This window comes from Siphateles boraxobius, unplaced genomic scaffold (assembly GCF_051911475.1).
Source record: "Siphateles boraxobius isolate OS27281-9 unplaced genomic scaffold, OSU_SipBor_1 30, whole genome shotgun sequence".
In the NCBI taxonomy this organism is placed as follows: Eukaryota; Metazoa; Chordata; class Actinopteri; order Cypriniformes; family Leuciscidae; genus Siphateles; species Siphateles boraxobius.
In genome coordinates this window covers 14,956,987-14,984,288 of record NW_027508920.1, presented here as the reverse complement: position 1 = coordinate 14,984,288, position 27,302 = coordinate 14,956,987, and the positions used below count along the sequence as shown (strand labels likewise).

Here is a 27,302-nt window from a genome sequence, read left to right as displayed (position 1 = left end):
TGTATCGAATCGTGATATGAGGGTATCGTTACACCCCTACTAAACATCTAAATATGTGAAAATGTAAAAGTAAATGTAGTGGACATAACATATTCACCACTGAATGTTGTGAAAATAAGAAATTGTTACCTTTAATAAGGAGATAATTACTTGTTCTGATCCTTGACATGCCAATATTGTTGCTTTTTTTTTTCTGTGACTTTTTTGTGTTGAAATGCCAAAATAAATTGTACAAAGTATGAAAGAATGTCACAAAAACAACAAATGTTGATTTTATAGATGTTTCTTTTTTTGTTTGATTGTTTACAAAAATTGTGTTGAAAGCCATTACAGATAGCACGTCTCTGGGTGTTATCTAATGTAACCAGCAGGAGTCTCATGATCTCAGGCTGATTGCAGAAGTTTGGCTTGATGAAAGTTCAGAGCGCGGAAGTGAAGAGAAACTTTTGCATGAATCTCTGCAAGAGAGCGACTCTTCCCGCGTTTGACTGTGGATGATGTTGATGATGATGGTGGTGATGATGACACGGATCCGTTAGTGTGTCTGAGGAAATACTGAGTTGTTTTGTGAGGCTTTATTTCAGGTCTGATAATGGGGTTGCCGACTCTAGAGTTCAGTGACTCTTTTGTGGACAGTCCAGACTTTAGAGAGAGACTCAAATGTCACGAGATCGAGCTGGACCGAACCAACAAGTTCATCAAAGAACTGATTAAAGATGGACACCAGCTGATCTGCGCGCTCAAGAGTGAGTACTAAACATTTCAAATCAATACACAACCGCATCTCTAACCGTTCTTGGTGGCTGTAACTCAATACCTAGTTTGCTGTCTATATAGATAGCATGTGGTCACTAGACTTGTTCTAAAGCGCGCTTGTGATGCACAACAATGCAGTCTAAGTAGGCGTCTAACTAAGTTTTGACAAATAGCCAACATGATGAATTAAAAACATCCGAGTTTGCGTAAAAGCCAATAATCCAGTGATAAAATTACCACAGCTAATGTAACACAGCATGAAATGTAGCTGGTTTAAACACATCAAACAAAATGATTAATTTTAGCCTCACCTCACTGGTCTTTCTCTGTTGTATCCAAGAATTCAATTCACAGACATTTTAATTATTTTAATGACCAAAACATAATATTTATCTTGTTACTGCATGGTGTTCACTCTATTAAAAAAAGAAACTAAACTAGTGACACTCAAATTGATATCATTTGGACTCTTTCTACAGCATGACAGCCACAAGTAAATAATGTCAGTACATTTGATAAGTGTGTACACTAATTGTAGTGTTGACAGCATTTCTGAAGCTCATATATTCGACATGGCTAACAAAGATACAATTACCAAACATTTTTTAAAAGAATTTAATTACTATAATAAAAATAATTACTTAATTTAAGCTAAATTGCAGCATTGTTACTTACAACAATGTTACCCAGTTGGGCGTATTGTTGAATTTTTAACCGACATTTCTTGAATGTTTATTGAAAATGAAACGTACATCTGACTGTTAGTTCATATCATGAGTCATATCACAAGTCCTTTCACTACCCTGTTGACCATTTAAAGGGATAGTTTGGACATTTTGTCATCACTTTCTCCCCCTCAAGTTTTTCCAAACTTGTATGAGTTTCTTTCTTCTGTTGAACACAAAAGATGATATTATAAAGAATGTTTGTAATAAAACAAACCATGAGGGTTCTAGGTGAACTTTAAGAGTTTTAAGTCTTAAAAGTATTTTCAAGCCTTTTTCATAAATGATTGTGTGACATCATGTTACTTTATGTGATGGTTTTGAAACTATAACCCAACTATAAAATTACCAAGACATTTTTTTTTGCTGTTCAGGATAGAGAGACCGAAAAGGAGAACTTGAATTTTGAATGTCAACATTTCTATTTCAGACAGTTCATGTTTAAATGTTTGTGTGATAGTATCTATTCAGGGGTTATCTAAAGTTCTAAATGACAAATAGTTTACTGATCGAGGTCACAGATACATAGAGACTGTTGTGAGTCCCAGTGTAGTCTTTCACTACAGGGATTTTGTTATTAGCGTACACTAGCTCTGTTTCCCTCCAAAATTGTGAGTTTAACAAAATTGGAATATCGCATAAAATATTTGCGAATAAAGCACTGTTTCCATCCTGTGTTCAAGAGAACAAAACTTACTGAGAAATTATTGCAAAATATCTGTAATAAAAAAAGAAAGTTGCAAGAAATCCACTGTTGCTCTTTTTTTCATACATCATAAATTACTTGTATTTCAGAGTGTGCAGACAAAATTCAATAAATGCTGTCGTGTTACTGTATCTTGCCTTCAGAGGCGGAACCCTGATGTTTGGGAACGCAATTGTGTGAGACAGTTCTGGGAGGTGAATATAGGCTACCCAACCATTTGACATACTTTGGCTCAGCCATTTCAGACTCAACCAACATTTCTGATGCTGCCCAATGAAATTGTCAACTATTTAGTACACTTTATTAAATCACATACTCTGAGACAAATGACCCTTTCAGACAGCAATACCGGTAAATTACCGTAAAAATTACCAGACTTTTCTGGTAAATACACAAATGTGCTGTTCACACAAGCAACTGTGTTCCGTCTTTTTACCGGTAAGATACCATTCACACATCAGTGCCAAAATGCCGGTAAAATTTGTGTGATTGTGATTTCAATGATCCAAAATGACATTTAAAACGCTGGCCATTTTATTCATCCACTTGAATAAAGAGAATCACTTACTACTTACTGCAGTTAATATAGTACGCAAAACCTGATGAATGGAAAAGAAGGCCTTGCTGTTGCTGCATCCAAAATCGCTGTACATACTACTCTACATTTGGTTTTGAAACTTACTTCGAAAAATATGTTCTAAAACTTACAACTTCTCATTGAGGTAAATTTCTAGAACCGATTTACCAGTATTTTATTTCATTTTATTTTTATATTAATTCCTGTTTACACATGATCTCTTAACAGTAATTTACCAGTAAAGAATGAAAAGAGTTGAGGAACTTCACATGAGGAATTTATTCAGTAAATGTGATTCCACCATAGTTGATGCGCATGTCTTTTTATCGGATAAAAAAAACTGAGCACGTACGTTTTTTTTATGCACCTTTTTAGAATTTAGTTTGTCTTGGCTTTTCCATTCAGCATTTTTTTTTACACAAAATGCCACAATTTTTAAAAATACTTGGATGGACATATAGCTGCTTTTAAAAATCAAGGCAGATATTTCTTCTTTTTTTGTTGGTTGATGTATGCACAATTTTAAAATTAGTATGCCAAAGGTGCTTGCTTGGCTGGTATATTTCCATTATATTGTTGTATGCATCTGTGAAAGCATTCACACTGTTTCAGCTAGTATTTGACTGCCAAATGCATTAATGTAGATGTACTGTGTGTGGAATGCTGGAATTGTGATTCTGGATCTGGATAAATTGTGGGTAAATACAATATGCCCCCTGCCCCCCTCAAGGTTATCTGATTCCCATGCCAAGGCCGTGCAATTGCTGCTTCTCTTTTTGCATAATGGATGTTTTACCTAATGATAATATTATGTGGGACTGCTGACCTTCAGACATGGAAACAAAAGATAACTTGTTTTTAGTAAATGCCACATTGGCTCAAAGATAACAATAGACAGTAGGAGAACTGTGTAATGTTGTTAAATAAATAAATAACCCACAAAATTTAAATTCTTTCATAATTTACTCACCCATGTCATTCAAAACTTTGTTTCTTTTTGCAATTCTGAAGGTTGTGCTGATATTTATTTTTATGTTTTTTTATATCTTACAATGAATATGGACTGAAGGTTTCAAAAGAGTACAGAAAAGCACAATACAAGTGTCATAAATTTGTCCAATATGACTTCAGGTCTTCTGAAGCCATGCGATTTTTGAGTCAGTGAGAATAATTTCTGGTTTTATGAACTGGATCAACTGCTTTGTTAAAAAGATGGAATCAACCAATTATCTCACATACTCTCAATATTGTGGTAAATACAGCTAGGATTGATGTCAACATTTTCAGCGAATAATGTCTTAAATTTCAGTCTGTTCATCAAGTTCAAAAATGCTATTAACTGGCTTCAGAGGACAGTGACCTCAACTAAATGAAATGAGTTTATTGTACTTAATAGAAAAAAGTTACATGAACTCAATAACTGATTATGTTAAGCTGAAATTAAACTGAATGAGTTGCAACAGATTTCTAGTTCCCAGCATACTTTGTGTCAGATGGAATAAGAATAAATATTGAAATGAACTGGGGGGTTTTTGGTGCACACATATTAATATAAAGAGAGATGTGTTAGGAGAATAAATGTTGAAATTAACTGTTTTTTTTTTTTTGGGTGCACAAATATTAATATAAAGAGAGGTGAGTTATATCCTGTTATGTTGGGTTTTATATGGGTTTCTATTATGTTGTTATTGTGGTGATCATATTGTGGTGTTACCTGTGGTTAATTCAATGAGGGGCTGTAAATGTTTGAGGTTATATATGCTGGATGTTGCTGAACTGTGTATATGCAAGTGTATAGGGATAGTCTCTTTGCTAAATATATTAGCACATGCAAATGTGCTATTGCTTGCAAGCAGTTAACTGCAAAAAAAATCAAGTTATAAGTAGGGCTGTTACTTTACGTTCGAAAATCGATTGCACAATCGATCGGACCAACCAACACAAGTTTCGAAAACGAAAATAGGGAATCTATTTTAACTGCCTTTTTTTAACCAAAAATGTGTTTTAGGTAGACAGATCAATACAGTACACAGAACATGTAGGACGTTGGAAAATAAGTGTCTTTTCTGTTAACCAAATGCTTTTTAATATTCGCTATTACTTCGGTGCAAGTGAACAAGCTTGCCGTTATTTGTTGCTTAGTGACGTGTGTGTTCAAGTAAGCCAGAAATGCGCAGATTCTGCGCAATACGCTGTATTTAATATATCACGAGGACTCACGAGTTGCGTATTTGCGCTAAATCCACGCAGATTTGGCTTACACGAACTTCCCCAGCAAAGTGAGTAAACATAGAAACACGCCAAATTGGCTCGTGATATGACAGCGTTACCCGCCGAAGTTAATTTTTATCCGAATTTGGCGGGTGTTAATTTCAATCCTTGAATGCTGCACTCCTGTTTGTCATTGTGCAAAAAACTTCACGCCAATAAATCATCAGAAATATTGCTGACTTGTGCGCGTCTCAAGCTCCCTCTTTACGTTCGTCCTAATGCCTGTTAGTTGACCGTGGATTTGCCAATATTTGGTGTTGAAAATGGAAATGGATTTTACAATCGATTCAATGAACACATATGTCTCAAAAATCGAACAGGATTTTTTCACAAAAGTGACAGCCCTAGTTATAAGAGGTAGCTTAGTCAATATTTAAATTAAATTATCAGAAAAAGTCTGAATTTTAAGTTATAACTATCATAATCATTGAGTTTACCTTAAAAATAAAAATGTGTAACTGATGATTTATGTTTTTTGAGTTCTGCCAACCTATACGCTTATTTCACGCAGCCGTTATTTTGAAATCGAAAGCGAGGCTCCGGTGGGAAGAACCCCGGAAGTAAAGATAAACAACAATGCCTTGGACTACCAACCTGAAGCTGCTGCAGCGATTTACACTATTGGATGTTAATATCCAATATAGGATATGTAGATATAGTTCGTTCCTGCTTATTTTTTTACTTTCTGGAAGAAAAAAAAATTATAAATGACTTTTACTTTATATAGTCTAAAGTATGAAAGAAATGTATGTACATTTTTAGAATAACTAATTTCTACATTAAACACAACAATACGCGATCGCATTCGCGAAGAGTTTACAGAGCATAGGAACTACTTTTACATCCTTTTTGAAGCTTGAAAGCCATAATTGTATGGAAAAAGCATAGAAGCAGTGTTAAAAACCTGTACTTTTTTGTTCCATTGGAAAAACAAAAGCATGATGGTGAATAAATCATGACATAAGTTTTAATTTCCATTTGAATGATACTTGTTTTCTGTTTTTGTCTTTTTGCCACTCATACAACTCTGTTCCTTTGCTTACTTCACATGGCACACAGACAAAACTACAATTAAGTTTAATAAAAAAAAAAACTAAATACAATTCCCAAGATCGTATAGAGGACTAATTGTCCTAAAAGCTCTTTTTCAAATAGGTCTTTGATCCTCCTCTGTCCTGTGTGTTTTGTGATTTTAACCTTGCTTTATATGCAGCAGAAAACTTGAAACTAGCATTTCTTTTTATCATCCAAATACACTTTTAATATCCTTCTCTTCAGTCAAATGAACCCAGATGAATAATACTGCGTCTCTCAGACTGATGTGTCACTGGTTGGCAGTGCAATTTTGTTCACTTCATTCAATGCTTCAGTGGGGTGCATGTTTTTGTAAAGGTCACATAATCCTGCGTTTAACGGCAGCGCATAGTGACTGTCTGGGATTTTTCTGAATGTAATATACTACATTCATTGAGCTACTTAACCATTATTTCCTCGTTATTTGCAGTGGCTTACTAAACAATGATCTAACAATGTATTTGAATATGTGCAGTTGTTACCATCTACGTGATCTGTCCCCCTGTAGTCAATCATTTTATCCCTTAAAACTCATATTTGATCGCCAAAATTACATATTTGACATTTTTTTCATGCCTTAAAATAGCTTGAATGCAACTCTTCAACCTTGCCTCATTTATTATATGCGGTTCTATGAATATCCACATTAGCCCCGCCTCCACACACTCACACCAGCTCAGAGATCCACTCGTTGACGATCACGTTGTCGTGATTGGTTAAGGTAGTTTGTGATGTTAAAACACCAGCGATTTCAAACCGCGTTTTTGATTCTGTCTTTGGTTCACTGCAGTTTTAAGGAGAAAATACTCAGCAATGGTGTTGATTTATGAATTTGCACATGGTTTGTCTTATTTTAGTTGATGATCACTGAAAAATGAAGATTTTCTGATCCACTTCGTAAAGGCATGCATATCTCATTTAAGTTAATACAATGACCTGAAAAATGACGTGGCAATAGTGATGAGGCACACAAAAGCCAATTAGCATTTGATAGAACTGATTGAAGACTAACATTTCATCTTTTAATATAATTTCATTATTTAATATTATGTATTATTATTCTTTATTAGTATTCATAATCAGTTGTATTATCTTATGAAGTTTAAAATGCATGAGCTAGACTATAGATTGCATAGAAGGGTGTGTATATGTTCTATGCAATACTCCACTGGTGCATAGGTTTTTCAATGATGATGTGTACATTGACTGTTGTGCAGTTGACATATTCTTTGCAAGGAAAGGAATGTTTTAAACATGTATAAATAATAAATAGGAGATCTCTTGGCGAAATAACTGGTGTAGCTTCCTTGATTCAACCATAAAAGCCATAAGGAATAGCTTAATTTTCAAATCTACACTGATGTAAAACAATTGTCTAACATCTCTGGCAAATGTACAATTTTAATTTCATAGATGCAGCCGCTAGTACTGAGGTTATATTCAAAGATCGCTGAATAAGAATTTGGATTTGGTTCCGTTCCTCACATTATGCAGTCATGTGGATTCTGAAAATTTGGATTACAGTGCAATAATAAAATTAATTACTTTTATGATTATGTTATGGTGCATTTGTGGTGTATTTTATGCAAACAATTTTATGCACAGCATATTCAGCAAGCATATTTTTTGTCTTTTTTTCACAACATATTTAGAAAATAAAAATGATGTCCTCATTTACTATACTCACCCTCATGTTGGTCCAAACTTGTATGAATTTCTTTCTTCTGCTGATACTCCTTTTTGGAGTATTAGCAGAAGAAAAAAAAACCATACAGGTTTGGAACAACTTGACGGTGAGTAAATGATTAAAGAATTTTAATTTCTGGGTGAACTATCCCTTTTAATAAATGTGATTTGAAAACAATTTAATTGATCATAAATGCAATAGAATCAACCAATTAATTTCATGAATTAAATATTCATAGTTTAAAATAAGGATTCATAAACTGTAAAGTTGTTGGTACATGATTTACATTTCAGATGCTGTCAACACGTCATTCTTGTATGTTTAGTGTCTATGCAAACGCAAGTAAATGTAGTAGAACGACATTTATATAAAATACATACAGTATGGATACTTAGGAGTTACATACTAGACACCATTCCTGGTTATTTTTCGGTGTGTACCATTTTTAATACTTGACAGAAACATACAATACTTATATTACTTACATTATATTACATCACTTTACACTACTTACATTGTTACATTCAGTCATAATTGTTATTGCTACTTTTAGGGATTTGTCTGTACTGTAGACTCTTAAATGATGTGTAGGGAAGCACCTAACCCTGGTTGTAAGCCTGAACTTGACATAAACTGTAAACTTGTCCTTCAAATCTGATTCTTTTTTTTTTTTTTCAGAATGTTGTTCCAAGATCAAAAAAGATCTTGATCCAGGAACATGCTGTACTTATCAAATTCACTCTCATGGGACTCTGGGTATTTTCTGCACGATATGAGTGTTTGGCCAGAGGTGTTTTAGTTGATTTTGGATAGTATTCTTTGCTAAAATTTGTCTGTTAATTGAGACGTTCCTTCCCACACAAATCACAATTTTTAAGTGACAGAACATTTTTACCATTATTTTTGCTGAAAGTCAACATGAAATCAAAATTGGTGCTATTTACATGTTCTTCATCTAATTGTGAGTGTTCATTCAGTGCACATGTTAATCTAAACAAAAACATTTCATTTTATGAGCTATACGAAACTATTTTAGTTGAGTGGCATTGTTACCAAAGCCAATCTCTTTCTACTTCAAAGTTGCTCAATGCTCACCCACCAATGGAAGTTGGAAATGAACCACGGCCCTTCTGAAAACATGATTAGTCCTATCTAATTTTGCAGCAGAGAGTCTGTCAAGGTAATTAAGGGGAGCTTCAGCTGAAGAGACTACTTACCGCCCAAATGGGTTAGAGGTGCTGCTGATCAAAAGGCCCTTTGCCTTATGAAGGTGATTAGTGAGCTCTGAATAAGAAGGATGATGGGGTCGGATTTCTGTCCATGTTAAAATAATGATGTCTGTGTAACTGGCACACAATCGCTCTTCAGCACTGGTTGAAATATTTAGAAAGAAGTATTGTGCATTAAAGCCCGAATTCGTAAGTATTGTACAGGTTGGCGATTTTTGTGTGCATTCGGACAATCTGACTTGTATTAAAATGTAAAACGTCACCATTAAAACTTCTTAAAATCATCAAGTTTAACTTGATTAGACTTTGAATTACAGATTTCCAATGTGATCCTTCTAAACCCCGCAATATGTGTGTGTGAATGTTGTACTTTTCACCTTACGTCATTGTGATTTGTGTGTGGAATGTGAAGGACTCCATATACTGAGCTGAAAATCTCCAGTAATTGTAGGGTGTGAATCATCACTGGTCTCACGATTCAGTCCTATTACAATGATCATGTCTTCGATTCGAAATCACACAGATATGAACACCCTTTTTATTTGATCTGCTCCAAGACTGTACACTTCCTAAATGTATCAAATGTAGCCTAAGCCTGAACACAGCAGACAACAGGAGCATTTAGAACTAATAAACACTAGTAAATACTAGAAACGCATGAAACTGTCAAGTAGTGAACTTAAAGGGTTAGTTCACCCAAAAATGAAAATTACCCCCTGATTTACTCACCCTCAGGGCATCCTAGGTGTATATTACATTCTTCTTTCAGATGAATACAATCAGAGTTATATAAAAAAAATGTCCTGGCTCTTCCAATCTTTATAATGGCAGTGAATGGCTGTATATTTTTTAAAGTGCATCCATCCATGATAAAAGTCCTCCACACGGCTCACGGGGCCTTCCATAAAGGCCTTCTGAAGTGAAGCGATGCACTCGTGTGAGAAAAATATCCATATTTAAAACTTTATCGACTAAAATAAAGACAAAATGCTTTTTTGTTTGTTTTTGTTTAAAAAAGCAGAAGGACTGTTCTTTTTATATAGAGCATGTTCAGATATTCAACAATATGCAACGAAGTATTCTGGAGACCATGAAGATTTTGTGAAAATGATAAATGCTGGCACTGGCTGGCAACTTTTGAAATAAAAAACAGAAAGAGTTAAAGAACTAAGCACTCATGATGTCACGAGTAAAGATAGAAACAAACAGGTTGCGTACTTTCTGAGCTGCTGCGTTAGCTGAGCAACAGCCATTGAGACAATGCTAGTGGCTAAATGCTAATTATAGCCCTTTCCAGGTATTTATAATCGTGTCTTGTGTCATTTATAAATATTGTAAAAGTTGAATTTTGAGTGGATTTTGTTGTTTGTAAATTTAGAAGCAGCTTTTAGCAGCAACATTGTAGACATACAAAACATCGAGCCCACATTGTGGCATTGATAAGTGACATTTGTGCTTCTCCACTCTTGCAAAGCACAAGCAGTGCATTCAATCTGAAAGCATTTCTCTTCCTCTATCTCCGCATTAGTAATGTCTCTGTTTGGATTTCACTACTCTTCTGGGAGTGTTGTGTGTTTATGTGAGTAAGTGCAATGCTCCAGGGGTTTTGCCACAGGAAATGCGCTGTAAACAATGTTGTGTAGCCTTGTCCTTTCCTCCCACTGATAACTTTCCTCACTGACAGTACTGTAAGTGTGTGTCTGTGTTTGTGCTAGTTTGTATCTGTAAGACTCAGGATGCTGAGAGACTAATTAATCTGAACAAAGATTGGATTGTCGGGGGTTATTTTCACAGTGAAATGTTCTAATTCTTCAAGGCTCTAAGAAACAAGTTACAGTGTTATTTTGCACTGTGTTAGAAAATGTTACACTATACCCGATTCTATATACAACAATGTCAGTGTGAATACGGCTCTGACCTTTACAAATTCACTCCCCAAGAGCTGTTGCCTGATTTGACCTGATGTCCTTGTTCAGAGAAACGCTATTCATCGATTAATACATCATTTAACATATCAAGCATTGCTAAATGAACATACCTACGGTACAATTTTCTAAACCAGTGTTTCACTATTTGCTTATGTTATGCTCTGTACAGACAATTTGATACAGTATAGTTTCCTGTATGGTTATCATTGTTAAATAACAAATACTAAATGTATAAGGAACTTTATCATTAGCCTACTGGAATTTAAAAAAAAAAAAAAAAAAAAAATATATATATATATATATATATATATATATATATATATATATATATATATATATATATATATTTAATATTTTCATCTACTTGCCAAAGGCAACATTTCTCATTTTCGCTTAGATAAAATAAACTAAAACTAAATTTAAATAAGCATCTCATTTTGTTTATATAAACTAAAAATAAATCTAACAAAACTACATAGTAAAAAAAAAATAAACAAATAAAAATTACACAAATAAAAATTACACAAATAAAAATTACATTTTAACTCAAATTAAAACAGAAAATATAAAAATCTACTTATAATAGTATGTCAGTGATACACTGGTTTGCAACATAAATCCCATACCAGCCATCTTGACCAGTTCCAGCTTAATGGAATGTGGCTTATTCTGTATCATACCTCCTTGCAGCAGACAAAAAAACTAGATGTATGTCTATTTTACACCATAAACAATGTTTAGCTGTTTGTATATTGCTTGCAGAAATATGTTCGCAAAAATGGTTCACAGTACAACAGATTTTTGGCTTCCTGGTTTGACAACCTTGATCAAAGCTTGTTTTATCCTTAGAGGTTTCATATCATAAAAAAACAAAATCTAAATTGGGCCTATTTACATTTTTTTGATGCATGTTCCTAGTGTTAATTGTGCATTATTCATCAGTTCAATAAAAAAAAGATGATCTTTGTAATATTTGATCTAATGCTATAACAGGTACGTGCTCTCCATTTTAAACAACTTGTCAAATGACCAGGAGTCACTTTTACTTTTCAATCTTTTCTCCTCTAATTGCTCCATTCTGGTATATACAGTATGACGGCCACAATTTTTTTTTACAAATATCCTGATTCCTTTCAAAATATGTGACATAATGGAAGTAAAGTTTCATGTACTATGTAAAGATACAGAACTGAAAACCTCCTTCTCAGGCCAAACAAGCCATTAACTGAAACTCTAAACTTACTGAACTGTGGCTTTACCAATACAATTATATATGTATGTATATATATATATATATATATATATATATATATATATATATATATATATATATATATATATATATATATTATGATTTATTTCCCTCATGTTGCATTGTTTCTTCAGGTCCTTCTATCAACATGTTTATTTACTGTATGCATGCGTTTCATATCTTACAATCAAGTAGCACGTTGTCTAAGTAAGTGTGTACTCCGAAACTGTATCTGTTTCTCAGTGCAGCCAGAGCCGTTTCTGGGCGAAGTGAATTGATTGATACTGATACAGTACTGCAGATTACACAACTCCAGAGTTTCAATGGCGATCTTATTATGAGATGGTGATTGTATTGATCTGTATTGTGATGTGTATTGTATTGTGACATAGTTGGCAAAACCCAGCTATTGTATTAACCAACTGATCTTTGGACGTTAACAAGACTTTTTAGTATTCATTAATATGGTCCGCCCAATCAAAGCGAAGTAATAAGGAAGGAGATTGGATACTATTATTCCATATGGCATATACAGTAATTAACAGTAAGAGCGATATAAGAGATCCTTGTCAGATACTGGGCTGTTTATATTTATTGTTTTCCAAGGTTACTGATTGCTAATGTTTCGTAAGGCACATTTCAGGGCTCTATGATTTCCACAATGTGGAAAACGCAGACTGAATCATGTCATAAAAATAGAATTTGGCAAATTTTATATACATTTTTTTCAAAAGTAGAGCTGTACAATTAATCAAATTGCAATATATTGTGACTAGTCTGTGAATATTAAACCGCAAAAAAGACTGCTATTTAAATTTAACAAGTCTGCATATTTTGTGTGTCTTCGTGTGAGTGGCACAGTTTCGTCTGCTAAAGATATTCAAGCACGCTTCAGACTCATAGGGGCCTATTTTAACAACCTAAGCGCATGGTCTAAAGCACACGCACGAGTACACTTAGGGCAGGGGTACTCAATTAGAAACCTAAAAGGTCCACTCACCAAACTTTCTTTGCGTCCAGGGTCCGGAACAGTGATAGTCAAAATCCAAAAACAGAACTCCAACAAAAAAGGTTGTAAATCCCACAAAACGTTCAAACTATGTACAAAAGGTGATGGGGTCTGGCCTTATTAGTGTGAAAAGTGACACCTTTTTTGTGCCACCATTTCTTTAAACTTGGGCATAAAAGGTGTGAGGGCCAGGCGGAGGCACTGATGTAAGTGTTCATTACTGAGGGTGCTCCTGTATTTGTTTTTCACCATATTCATGGTTGAAAAGGCAGACTAACAACAATATGTTGAGGGAAACATGGTGAGAATTTGAAGGGCCACCTTCTGCAAGGAAGGGACACCTGCTGCAGGGACCATCTTAGTCCAGAAGGTGTTTTCAGAATATTCTTGTTGGGTGGCTGATCTAACTATTACACTGCATGTTGTATGGTATGATGATTGCAGTTGTTTGATTTTTCTGGCTCTTACCTCAGATTTAAGCGGGTAATTGTGGTCAAAGTGTCCGTGCTTTGAGTCATAATGACGTTTCACGTTACCACTCTTGACAATGGCAACCGTCTCATTGCAAATTAAACACATTGGTTTTGTGCGCCCTGCCGGCAGCACAAATGCATAACTGTCAGTCCACTCTGTCTTAAATTCGCGATTTTCAGAATCGACTTTTCTCTTTTTGTCAGGTTTTGAGCACGCCATGATTTTCGCTAGCAAGGAAACAGGTACCGCAGATGTATTAGCGCCTGCGTTGCGATTTGCGAATGACACACACACACACACACACACACGCACACAGCGCGGCCAACGAGTGAGTGAGTTGTCATGGTGATTACAGTTATTACAGCTCCTGATTGGATCTTTGGAATGGACAGACACAGAAGATAGATAAACCACATCTAGTAGGAAAACAATATAGGCGTGAAATCACGCACCAATGAAAACTCGCTTGGATCATGACTAAATTATATAATGTTGATTTTGGCTTCGGTCCAAATTGTATTGCGTCTGGGTCCGGATCCGGACCGCGGTCCGCCTATTGAGTACCCCCGACTTAGGGTGTATCTGAATCCACATTCATAGCGCCGGGTTTATGATAGGGCCCATGGTGTTTTCAGCGTCTGCCGTCTCTCTATATGAAGACATGAACACATGAGCTTCATCCCCAGAGATGCTCTGAGAGTCAAGCATTCACAGGCATTTCACCATTTCATTTGATTAAACTATCGTCAGACACACAGAAATTCAAAGGTCTTCACTACAACCTGCCAAAATAAAAGTTTAGTTTAACTTGAAGAAATTATTACAGAAATATATTTCTGTTGTACAATAGATGTACTTCCCAAAGTAGTAACAACAATAACAACTATACAGTTTAGTAAAACATTATTTAAGAATTATAACACTTTTTTTATCCATGTTTTAATTTTAACAGTGAACCTCTTTTATTTGTTTGCCAAAAAAAGAAGAAATTTGTGTTTGATTATATTTGAAAAGATTAATTAAATGTATACAAATATTTAAAATAATTAGAAATGCCCAAATTGTCCGCCTGCTATTTTTTTGATTATTGATGCTGCTCTGCTTCACTTGATTATACACACTTCTTTATTTGTTGTTTGGATGACAAAATGTTACATTTTTAAGCTTGCTGTTCAGCAAAGACAAAATGTGAAATTTTAACGCTTTAGTTTTAGCAGTGAAAGAGTGTGGTGAAAAGTGTGAGTGTGAAAATAGCAAAAAAAGCACTTTCGGTGTTCGGCCGAATAAGTAAAAAGACAGAATAAATTTGACCGAACAATGACGTTTTCGATGACGCGATCAAATAGTAACCAGCGTAGAGTGAGAGGCGCGCGTTTTATAAATGCAGCCAACATGCCCCCTTTTGCATATAACAAAAGAGAAGCTCATCTGATGCATCTGTGGCAGACGTTATACCCTTACTTGCAGCACTAAAGCGTCTTTTAACACTCTGTAGTTGACAAACGCGCCGCCACGTTTTGCTGGATTTTTTTCACATAGCAGCAAAATAGACTTAAATACTCCGTCATTTATGGTCACTTAAATGCAGACTTAAGAAATATGAAAAAATAAACTGTTAAATGTCTACTTGTGTCCACTTACAGTCGAAACAAAACTGTGCTTTTGTAAAATAAAGAAAATAAACGGGGTGTGCTTTCTACCTCTGTCTCCGTTCACTTTTTTTCTGGAGCACGTCTCTAAACTTAAACAAAACTTAGCCAATACTAGTCACACTGGCAAAGGCAATACATCTTTATAGTCATTGTCTACTTTTAAATCATCTAATTCAAAACGAAAACAAATATTCTCTGTTTATGTAATCTATGAAAAGAGAGAGATGTCAGTCGTTCTCATGGCAACTCCTTATCTGCTAATCGCCACGGAGAGCGCGCACTATATTGAAACCCAAATGATGTGAGGCAATCCATGCAAACCTGTCAACGCCCACGGTAAAGTGTATGTAAACCGCGAAAGAAGGCTTATGTCTAGGACAGTTATTCATTTGTTGTGGGTTCATCCACATTTTTTTTTGCACTTCTCAATGCACTTTTTTAGTTACATTCTTTCTGCAGTCAGTTATAGGCCTAACATAGGCTATTCAAGAAGGGGGGCTTCAAAGATGGGCAAATAAAAATATATTTTTTATTTTACTAATTTATTTATTTTAAGTTATATAGTGCTTTGTTTAAATAATATCTGCTGGAATGTTTAAAAAGAAATTCAGTTTTAAATAAATTGTATTTTTGCAATTTGATTTTTTTTCTCTGAAAAGCAAGACAAAATAGTAAAAAAGAATATTTTTACTATTTAATTAAATGCAATGGTGAAAAAATTGTCAAAATAAATGGAAAAAATGTCAAACGCCACGTTCGGTATTCGGCCTTCGGCCAAGCGTTTCATTATTATTCGGCTTCGGCCAAGAATTTTCATTTCGGTGCATCCCTAGTAAGATGTAGTAAGTGGCTTTTTTAACATTTAATATTTGACAACAATGATAGAAATGTGTATAGTGTAATATGCAGTGATTCAAACTTCTTTATTAAGTTGCTATTTTGAATTGAAATGATGATTCATGTAATTCATGACTGAATGTAAAAAAGACAAGAAACGTTTTGCGTTTTTGAAATATTAGACATACGAATAAGAGTGAATGTGTGTATATTGTAAAATAAAATATTCTTTACAAATTAATTAAATTCGTCATAACTACAATTAGACAACTTCTTTTTTCTTTATTCCCTTAAAAAGTTGCCCCCCCCCCTTCAAATGTTACAGCCTTGATCACAAAATTCTTATGAATTTAGGAAAAAAAAACAGACAACATATTTAACATTTATAAGTTCTATTGATTAGACAGGCTATTGATCTATTAAATTTTAACTGAATAATTTAAACTGAATCCAGAAAAATTACAACAACAAAAAACACCAAATTTGAGGGGGGTTGGGGGGGTGAATTAAACTGAAAATTTGGAAATAAACAATTTTGCAGGATCCTAAATTCAGTGGAATATTTTGTCAATCTATCAAAATGTGATGCAAATTTTACAAAGAAGATAGATGTTGCTGAATAATTGGGAAGTGTTTGGACCAGATAGCAAAGTAACCACTGATTCTCATTTCACATGCAAACTTTAAGGCATAACGGTTTAAGAAAAAGGGTTAGCGAGAGGGTGAAAGATGGTCATGAAAAACGAAATTATATTGTTTGTTGCCAGAAAAAAAATGACTAGCATTATCATTGGAACATGAACTGCAATATCACTGAATGGTCTTATGTTGCAAAACAGGTGCCAAGATCTGAAGATATACAGTTCTGTATAATTGACAATTTAATTTATCCAGATGAATTGTGAGAAGTAACTGAACTTCATTCAGCTAATCCGTATAGCAACGATCTTTAAATAATCCCTGCAGATGTTAGTCAGTCGTTCCAGAAAAACGCGGAGTTGTTTGTGATTGTTGCGGGCAAAAATCTTTGATTATGCGGCCCGTTTTCTTAAAAAATGCGATTGAATATGCAGGATAGTTATGCAATTTTATGCTATGAAACTCCGGGAACTTGCAAAAACTGAGGGAACTTGCAAAAACTGCAGTTTGATGAAAAAGAGAGAAACAAAGTGATTCCCCAACACCCTGTTCTCACTAGGCTACTACCTTAATGCAAAGAGTCATTTCTTATTACTTCCTATGATAAGCAAGCATACTACATCACAGAAAGTGCTGGAATATTTCAGTTCTCATCTTGTTTTATTTCAGACTTAAATAAAAACATCAAACTTACAAAACATTGAGTCAAACAAGTTGTGTAGCTTTACAAAAGGAATATGCTACAACTTCTGTAAAAATGAATAAATAAAATATACAAAAATAAAGTGTGCTCCTGTTTTACAGCTTTTCGATGATGTTCACGTCGCGTAATTACATCACTTCATAATGTTCCCATGGCAACAGGGGGAAATGGCTGCTCTTGTGTGAAGCAAAAGCAAAATTTTTCAACTTTCTGGAAAATACGTGACTTTTTTGCAACGAAAATATCGGGATTATGAAATCATGCAAGCCCCGCATATTTTGCCAAGAAATCTGCAATTTATGCGGGCGAAAGTGCGGCATATTTGAAAAAATGCGCCCCCCGCATAAATATGCAGACTTAGGGGTGATTATGCACTAAATCATATGACCGCACAATCGTGTTTTTCTGGAGGGACTGGTTAGTATACGTGATGTGTTGTGCTAAACGGAAACATTTCCCTTTGCTCAGCAGAAAGGAGCAATTTGTACTAAATGATATGCTCTTTTGCTGCTAATTGAAAGTGACACTGTTTGATGGAATCTGAATGAGATGCAGTTGTTTGTTCGGCTTGATGGCTGTTTGGCTTTTGCTAATGCAATTTATTTCAGGCATTGTTTTGCTTTTTATGCTTCTAGTGCATTAAAGCCAACACCAAGAAAGCTGGTTTTGTCATTCCGACTTTCCTCAGTTTGTAGACATTGTGTTATTACAGTCTGAGATGCTTATGTCACTTTGCTTTTCCTGTAAGAGGCTTGTTTGTAAGACTTGTGAGAGTGATTCTGTCCAGAATTAATGGATTTCTGAGACTGTTGTGCCACTGTGATCAGAGTTGTTCTTGATTTGTGGTTCTCATGTCTAGTATTTCCATCTGAACGAGGCCGATAATGGAAGTCTTGCAACCCGTCTGATTGGCCAATATGTTTGGGCATCTTATTGGCTGGATGTGTTTGTTGTGCTACCTTGACTTCTTTTTAATGATGGAACTGTTTCATAAGTTGGTAACAAATAGTCAAAATTGTATATACTTTTTTGACAGGGTGTGTTGAAGAATTTTGTCAGCACGTTGACGCATCACATCACGGTTGCCTGGAACATCTAATTAAGCCGCCTCTGGAAATACTGACAGACTTTAGGTACTCGCTCACCCTTGAGCACAGAAAAATACAACCTCAAAAGAACAAAGAATAAGAAAAAAATGTGAGTATGTATTAGCTTGATGTTCAGCTGGAAATTAGATAGTTTCCCAGAATATATAGGCCAGGCACTATGGCATTAACAAAAGTTTGCCAAAAAAGAATTTTCTTTTCATAATTTGGCTTTGTTTCTTATAACTATCAATTGAGAATGTCACATGAAGTGCTTACTACTTCTGTACGCGTAAAAAATACATATTTTAAATAGTTCAATAAAAAACTTTTTATTGAATAAATTAAAATCATTCTTTCAACATTTATCTCGCTCCATCCATCATGTTGCCTGTTTTTTTTCCCACTCTGCTTGTCAAGATGTATTCTAGGATTAGCCTTCTCTGTGATTGAAACATGCAGTGCCTTATATTTTAGCCAACATAATGTGTCTTAGAAGGCAACATGTTGTCATTTAACAAAGTTACACAACATTTGTACTTTGTGGTCTAACCATTTTAATGCGGCTGGGCTAATTCTGTTGAATCTAGCCCAATCTAGATAATCGGTCAATTATGTATTCACTTAATCGGATTAAAAAGTCACATTTTTTTTTGGTACGTTTTATTACATCAAGTTAAATCTTGCTCAGTTTTGTCCTCCAAACAGTGTGCAAACTGCAAAATGTATTTATGTTGTCTATGCTATGTATTATGTAACAAAAAGGGTTCAATTATAAATGTTTCATTTAAAAACTTGCCCACCATAATAACATAAAAAAGAAGCACAGAATAAACGTTGACATTCACTTATTTGAATATAGCAATTATGTTACATTTATTCCCTGTTACAGCAGTTCACTTAGAATTACTGCTCTTATAAAATAAAATAAAAATAAAACGATTTCTGTTACATGTAGCATTTTGGGCCCTAATTTTAACGATCTGAGCGCATGGGTGAAAGCGTGCGAGCAGACCATCTACAGGACAAGCCGAATTCCACCATATCTTTATGTACACAATACTTTATGTATACAATAATAATAAAAATTACATTGTAATCCTTTTATTTTTAATATTTGGCTAGTTTGTATGCTGCTGCGCGCCCCTGTGTGTTTAATAAGTAGAGTGTACACGCATTTGTGGACCCGCCTATGGGCGCACATTACTAATGTGCCCTTTAAATAACAGAAAAATATTGCGCCACTGACTTTAGACCAGGTTTCAGTTGATCAATGGCACAGTCAATTTCAGTTGCCTCAAAATAGCAACGTGCCAACAATGCGCCCGAACACACCTCGTTTTCAGACCAGCTCATAAATATGCGCAAATGCATTTGCTATTTAAACAACATGGCGCAGGACGTGAAATTCATTTTTTCGGCTTTCCGTGTTTTCACTGTTATACGGTAGGGGGCACTATGACACATCTTCTGAAAGAGTGGCCTACTGAATCTCCGAATCATGTGAAGAAGACACAGAAACAAGCGATCTCATATGTATCATTTGCATATGTAAAATGACTGCATATAAATCAAAACTGCCCAATGTTACTGTTTAAAATGTGGACCCAGGATGAGCTATATGACTGTGCATGCATTAGGGGTGTTGATAGACTCGATCTACTCCATCTATGTTTTATACATTGTTGCATTGCATGTTCAGATATTCATACAACAAATATTCTTTCAAAATATTTGAAAATGATAAAAAATGCTGGTGGTGGCTGGCAACTGGGAAAGAGTTAAATACATGAATGTTTCACCATTCATTATTACATAATTTCAGGTCTCGATGACCCGGATCTGTATCTAACACGGATAGCCTTATAACTGCCGCAGTAGTGTACAACTCTCCTAATATTTTAAATTAAAAAATATTCTTTACAAAAGAATAAAATAAAGCATATTTCGTTACCTTTTGGAATTTGGAAGGTTTCAATATGAGCAGATGTTTTATACCATCATCACTGTCATCATCAGAGCTCATTTCCCAGTACATACAGCATCTGGCCTGATCTTAACCATATTCTCAAAGCTGTCATATTCAACACCTTAAAAATCAATATTTTGATCACTGACCAGATCCACCATCAAGTGACAGTGTCACTAATATATGATTGCGTACATTGCATTGAGTGAACTGAGGCACTAATAGAGTCGAATATGCACATCGTGTAGCCATGTGCTGAAGCCCAACGGCCAAGGTCAGGATTTTTATGTATTAATACATACAATTTTGCTTTGTTTTTCACCCTATCGTATACCCCCTGAACACTTGGCATATACTGCACGTGTTGGATAGAATTATTCAGTTATCGTTTTTTTTTTTTTAAAGCTTGATGCTAGTCGCTATTCACTGCCATTTCATTGAACGAACACGAGCGGGACGTAAAAAAAAAAAAAAAAAAATTCTCCTTTTGTGGCCCATAAAAGAAAGAAGGGCATACGGCATTAGAACAACAACAGGGTGAGTAAATTATGACTTAATTTTCATGTTATGGTAAACTGTCCCTTTAAGATGGTGTTGTTTACGTGGAGATACAGCAGGCCTGGCTGGGGGATTGGTGTTCAGAGAAGTGCTGACTGGAGGAGTGACAGGCCTGATTTCCTCCGGCTGACACATGGGCACCCCCGCTGAGAGGCTGATGAACGATTGTCATCGTTACCTGGAGCAAGACTCTTCCTCTTTCGATCCCCTCTGAGTGGAATCAAAGAACAGGGAACTCCTAAGGTTCGATCAGAGAACAATCCCATGCTTCTTGTTAAGCTGGAAGAGGGTCTCTTTGATGGGCCGCTCTCGTGGCAAATCAGTATGGTCTTCCTGTCAAGAGCATCTGATTGGGTATCAGAGGAATACAAGTTCTCTCTGAGACGTTCCCTAATACATTACCTGTCAGTCCTCAAAAGAACATCGTAATTTAGCAGTTCTGTTCCATGACTTTTCCATGAACCTCGAACAAAAGAAATGTTAACGGCCCCTTCAGTGTGTGACAGTCAGTAATGGATAAATAAATGATGTTGTAAGCTGGTGTCCACATTTATGAAAATATATAGGTCTACTCTGAATGCTGTGCAGTTTGTTAGATAAATGGATACTGCAACATGTTAAGCAGGTATTTTAGACAAGGAAACACTTTTATTATCTACCTTTGTATTGGTCTTATCACTTTCTGTACTTCACAAATAGTTTGACACATACTTTCAGAAATGCGTTCCAAAGCATTTAGGAATGCAACACAAATATTATTTTATGCAGATGATCATGATAATTGTCAGAAATGCAAATATTTTGTTCTTGTTTTCAATTTATTTATTTTTTGCGTTAAATAAAGCTTAAAAATACAGTTATTATTTTAAAATATACAACAGTTGATGGCTGTGATAGTACAAGGAGACATTCACATTCTACACATCATTTAATAAAATATTGAAGATTAAATATATTTTCAAGCTCCATTTTACTGAGAGTGAAAAACCACAATGTTTTATAAACGTGTATAGGCCTATCTGATTTTTTTTTCTATTTTAGGAATGTGCTAGCATACACTGTAGATGAACATGAGAGATTAGACATGAGCTAAAATTGACAAAACTCCCATTTTTAGTGTAACTAGTTTTGACGAGCAGTTTTTGAAATGTCAATGTTTCCACATTCAATCAGGTAGTGGATGTACTTGTTCCAAAGATGGCCACAGAGTGAACTGACTTGGTTTAAAAGGGACTTTGGTTAAATTACATTTGAATACATTATTTTCTATGAGTGTACACACACAGGTGGCACCACTCTGCTTTTGTTCAACTACAACTCTATTGATGATTGTTCATCAATCATGCCATGCCATAGACCAACATTTACATAGTTTCCCATTGAATTAACGTAACAACAATTTGGGTTGTACAGTATATACGAATGTACTGACTTCAGTACATACATATACAACTTGTATCTGCACAAAAGGACGAAAACGCAAGTAAACTTTTGCCACATTATTGACTAACTGATGAAACGTTTTGGAATGTAAAGACAGAACTGAAATTCCTTTTCGCTACACACCCACACTTATATAAAACATATAAAAAAAACAGATACACGAAGCCACCCACTATCTGCAGTACACTATTAGACACAAGCACCGTCACTCTCTCTTTGGCTTGTTGTTTGTAGCAGGGCCTGGAGGAAATGTCCTTTCCCTAACAGGCAGTGAGCTATGAAGGCACTCTTCCATGGCAGGCTGTGTGGAGGTGTGACATCAGATAAAACCTGTGATAAAAGCAGGCTGGAAGCCCGTCATATGTGCACACTGCCTCTGCCAGTTTCCACAGCATGCCCTGTAATTACACTCGCAGCAAAATTACCCAGCAGATGCATCGTGCTTGTTAATGTCATAACAGGAATGTTGATAAGTGCCGACATGCATGTTCTGTGCACATTGGATCGTGTTTAAAGGGATAGTTCAGCCAAAAATAGAAATTCTGTCATTATTTACTCACCCTCATGTCAGTCCAAACATGCAGTATATGCTGTTTTTTTTGTAGAATACAAAATTTGACAGTTCACAGTGACCAGTCTATCAAGCTCCAAAAAAGACAGAAAAGCATCATAAAGTAGTCCATAATCCGTATCTGCTATTTTCCAAGTCTTCTGAGGATGGTGGTCTCGCGTCACAGCCATGATATATTTTTGTGACAAACACTAAATGAAAAGAAAAATAAGTAAATAAATCTAGTAAGGTTCGAGAGGCAGCAGGGGTGATGTATGTGACCTTTTGAGAACATGTTCCTGGTCTGCTATCTGGTTTTGCCCTTTGAGCTCTTATTGTCTTGTAAGGGGATGTTTTTCTTCTCTACCCCTGAAACTGGGTAGGTAATGACTAGGGATATTTTCGAATATTCGATCTGTAATTATTATTCGAAAAAACGTATCACTTAACACGTTATAAACGTTACCAACTTATTCTACTAACCCGAACCCTAACATAACAATCTACTAATACTCTTGAGAGTTAGGGGTCGTTTACACGATACCGTTTTCGACTAAAAACGTAAAACTTTTCGTAAGTTATATAATTATTTACACGACAACGACGTTTTGGGGGCCTGAAAACGCAACCTTTTGAAAACTGGTTTCAAAGTGCAAGTTTCTGAAAATTATACCATTATAGTTTCCGTGTAAACTACAACTACAAAAACAGTGACGTTATGTGCATGCATATTACTAGGGATGGCCCGATACCGATACTGGCATCGGGGATCGGGTCGATACTGTCTTCATATACTCGTACTCGTACTCATAAAAATTCGCAGATACCACGCCCCGATACCACGTACATTTTGCGAAACGAAACTGGCCGCCGCGAGTGCCTTGTCGAGGTGAACTGAGCCATAGGGACGTGCACTCCCAACGCAAAAGAGTGCGGCGCGGCACTAGATCTGATGGCCGAGCGCGAGCGCGGGCGGTAATGCACTCACTCTGTGTGTGCGGGTTCCGGGAGAATAAAACGATTCGCGGGACTCCCGCAAACTAGAAATATCTATGAATACAACATATTAAAACTAATAGATTTTCATTCATCTGTTGCAGAAAAGCAAGAAGAACAACTAAAACAAAATAGAAACGATTTACAGGCCAGAGTTTCTATCCATAACAGGTTTGCAGCGTTGAGCGATGTAGCCAATCACAGACATGTGTGTTGATTTCTTGAACGCAATGGCTAATCAGAAGCATTTAAGATAGACTCCCCTCACTGCTCAAAACTTTTTTGTTCAGTGCTGAATTCTGTATGCTGGCAAATCCTCTAATTATAACAAACAAAGTGTGGATATTATGAAAGATTCATTGTGCAGTCAGCTTTATTGATAATAACAGATGTGTGAGATCGCGATGAACTGTCAGCTTTTTAGGAATTAGACTATTAAGGGAGCGCACTTTGGGCGCATTCAGTCATGTCAGACCATGCACGCAGTAACTGCTTGCTTTTATGTTAAATTAACAGTGGTTTGTGTGTTAATACATTTATTATTTTACTCTATTATTTACTATTATTTATTTTTAGACTTGTTAAAACAAGCAGAGAAGAAAATAAAAACAGTCTTCTAACCTGTGTTCTAAAATAGTCTTCTGTCTTCTTTTCTGGGAGCCTATAGTTACTTTTGCGGTAGAAATATCGGTATCGGTACTCGATATCGGCAAGTACACAAATGTAAATACTCGTACTCGTATCGGTTTGAAAAAAAATGGTATCGGGCCATCCCTACATATTACCTTTAGTCTATAGGCGTGTAGTTTTTCCTTACAAAGTGACATCGCCAACTTCTGGCCTGGCAGCATAATACAGCATTTTTTGTCGTTTTTGATGATCTGTGTGAACGGGGATCATTTTGTCAACATGAAAAATGCAAAGGAAAAACTTTTCCGTTTTAGTACATAATTTTTAGTACAAAATTATGTCTTTGGGATTCGTTTTCATTTTATCCATGATCTGATATTATAAAGACAATACCCCCCCACCCCCCCACCCCCCCCATAAAATTATCTGTATATCTTAACAAATGTGTGACTATTAATGAAGTTGCTTCTTAAGAGGATAATTTCAATTCAATCAATTGGGTTTGAAACAGAGCCAACAACTCAAAAGGCATGAAGGCAGGATTTTGTGACGGGCAGCATGTTCTACACTTACTACTGTAGGTGAGAGGGGAGGAAGAAACGAAAGCAGCACAAAGTGACAGCTCTGTGGAGACGGACAGCAGATCTACGAGCCATTACCTATAGAGATAAAGAGACAGTTTGGAGAGCTGAAGTAATGCAGGAAGGAATGTCCACTTGGGAGATTTTTCACGGCTTTGGGGGCAGTTGTGGCCTAATGGTTAGAGTCTGTTTGGTAACCCGAAGATTGCTGGTTCGATTCTCAATAACAGCAGGAAATGACGGAGGTGCACTCAAGCAAATCACCTAACCCCCAATCGCTCCCCGGCCGGCACAGCAAAACAAAAATGGCTGTCTACTGCTCCTGGTGTGTGTGTCCACGGTTTGCAGTGTTACTCGTAATGTGTGTGCACTAACTTGGATGGGTTAAAAGCAGAGGACAAATTCTGAGTATTGGTTACCATACTTGGCCATCACTTGTGCACTTTCACTTTTTTTCTCTTTCTTTTGAATCTGAAAGCTGATTGGACAGCAGGTGTCCCCCTCATTGTCCCCTCAAGACACCCACTTCCATTTGAACAACCTCTGATCTCGGAAAAAGCCCGGCCTGTTATACGTTAAGGCTCTCACCGAAGGCTTGAGGAAAGTACTGTAGTTGTGGATCAGCGCTGCAGTGGTGATGCTGTCTGGCGGTACGAGAGGTGAAGGGCACTGCATTATTGATGGGGCTCATTCAGCTTGACTGAGCAGACTCGCATCTCAAACAGATTATTGACCAGCACCCTGGAGTCTCGGAGCTGGTGCATGCCATGAGATGATATACATGCTCACTCAACACATCAGTGGATAACCTTGTTATGCACTCTCAGTGCAGTGGGTGACGCATAAGGCCACAGATGAAACCTGATCATGGAGTAAATTCCTGTGTTTATCTCAGTTAGAAGCCATGACTAGATATAAGCCTTTTCTTTAAATAGGATGCAATACATTTGCCAATAGAAAAATAAGTTAGTTTTATAAATTTCTTTGAATTTGAATTTTGCCTTGCTTCCCAGGAAAGATGTCATCTTGATGGCAGTGTATACTGTATGTCTCTGTACAATCCCAATATACACTTCCACATCAATGGTACCTTCAGATATTTTCAAGTCACCCATGCCGTTTGCACTCATGCACCCCATACCATGATGTTTGCTTTTGCACCTGTTGCTGATGAAAATCTGGATGGTCCTTTTCGGCTTTGGGACTGAGAAATTGATTTTGTTTTCCCCCCAAAACAATCTAAAAACATGGAGTCATCTGACCACATCACACATTTCCACTGTATTTTGGACTGTCGGAGATGAGCTGCATTTCTTGATGCAGAGGCAAACTGTTAAGTGACAACATTTTTTTTAACAGAGTAGCTTGACAGTTTCTTATTCAGTGCCATCTGGAGGCTCAAAGGTCATGCACATTCAACATTCTCCTGCCTTCACCTACACAGGCTGAGACTTTTCACAGTATTATGTATGGTAGATGGGGAAAGACCTACATTCTTTGCAATCTTGCATTGCGAGAATTTTGAATTGTTAGACAATTCTTTCATGAAATTTGGCACAAAGTGGTGAGCCATGATGACCCATCTTTGCTTGCAAAGACTGAGCCTTTAAAGGATGCTCATTTTATACCCAATCACAATACCATGTTACCAATTCACCTCTTCATTGTAGACTGTTTCAAACTGTTTAACTTGGATATTCTATATTCTCTTTTTTTTTCACTTTTATTTTGCCTCTGTCCCAACTTATTTGAAGTGTGTTGCAGCCATCAAAATCAAAATGTGTTTATATTTACAAAATACACTTATTGGCCAGTGAAAACACTGGAAATTGTTTCTTCATAGTTTAGTCCGTTAAATAAAACTGCAAGAGAATAACAAACCACAGATTATTCTACAAAATGTGAGGTTCTATATCTGAAAGGTAGCAGATATAGTACAACCTTGTTAATTATTTAGGCAAGATAAAGGAA

At 35.9% G+C, this 27,302-nt stretch overlaps 1 protein-coding gene across 10 annotated transcripts in view; it reads left to right on the top strand.

Moving 5' to 3' along the window:
* The first annotated feature begins 386 nt into the window (after positions 1–386).
* arhgap42b (Rho GTPase activating protein 42b) overlaps positions 387–27,302 on the top strand; it is a 134,005-nt gene continuing 107,089 nt past the window's right edge. For 5 of the 10 annotated variants that reach the window (XM_077248339.1, XM_077248337.1, XM_077248335.1 and 2 more), the window contains exon 1: positions 402–746. In XM_077248339.1, the coding sequence (XP_077104454.1) occupies positions 593–746 (154 nt within the window). In that variant the 5' untranslated portion in view covers positions 402–592. Of the gene's footprint in view, positions 747–20,382; positions 20,848–21,076; positions 21,375–27,302 lie in introns of those variants that run through there. The other 5 variants (XM_077248338.1, XM_077248334.1, XM_077248341.1 and 2 more) reach the window with 4 other exon arrangements.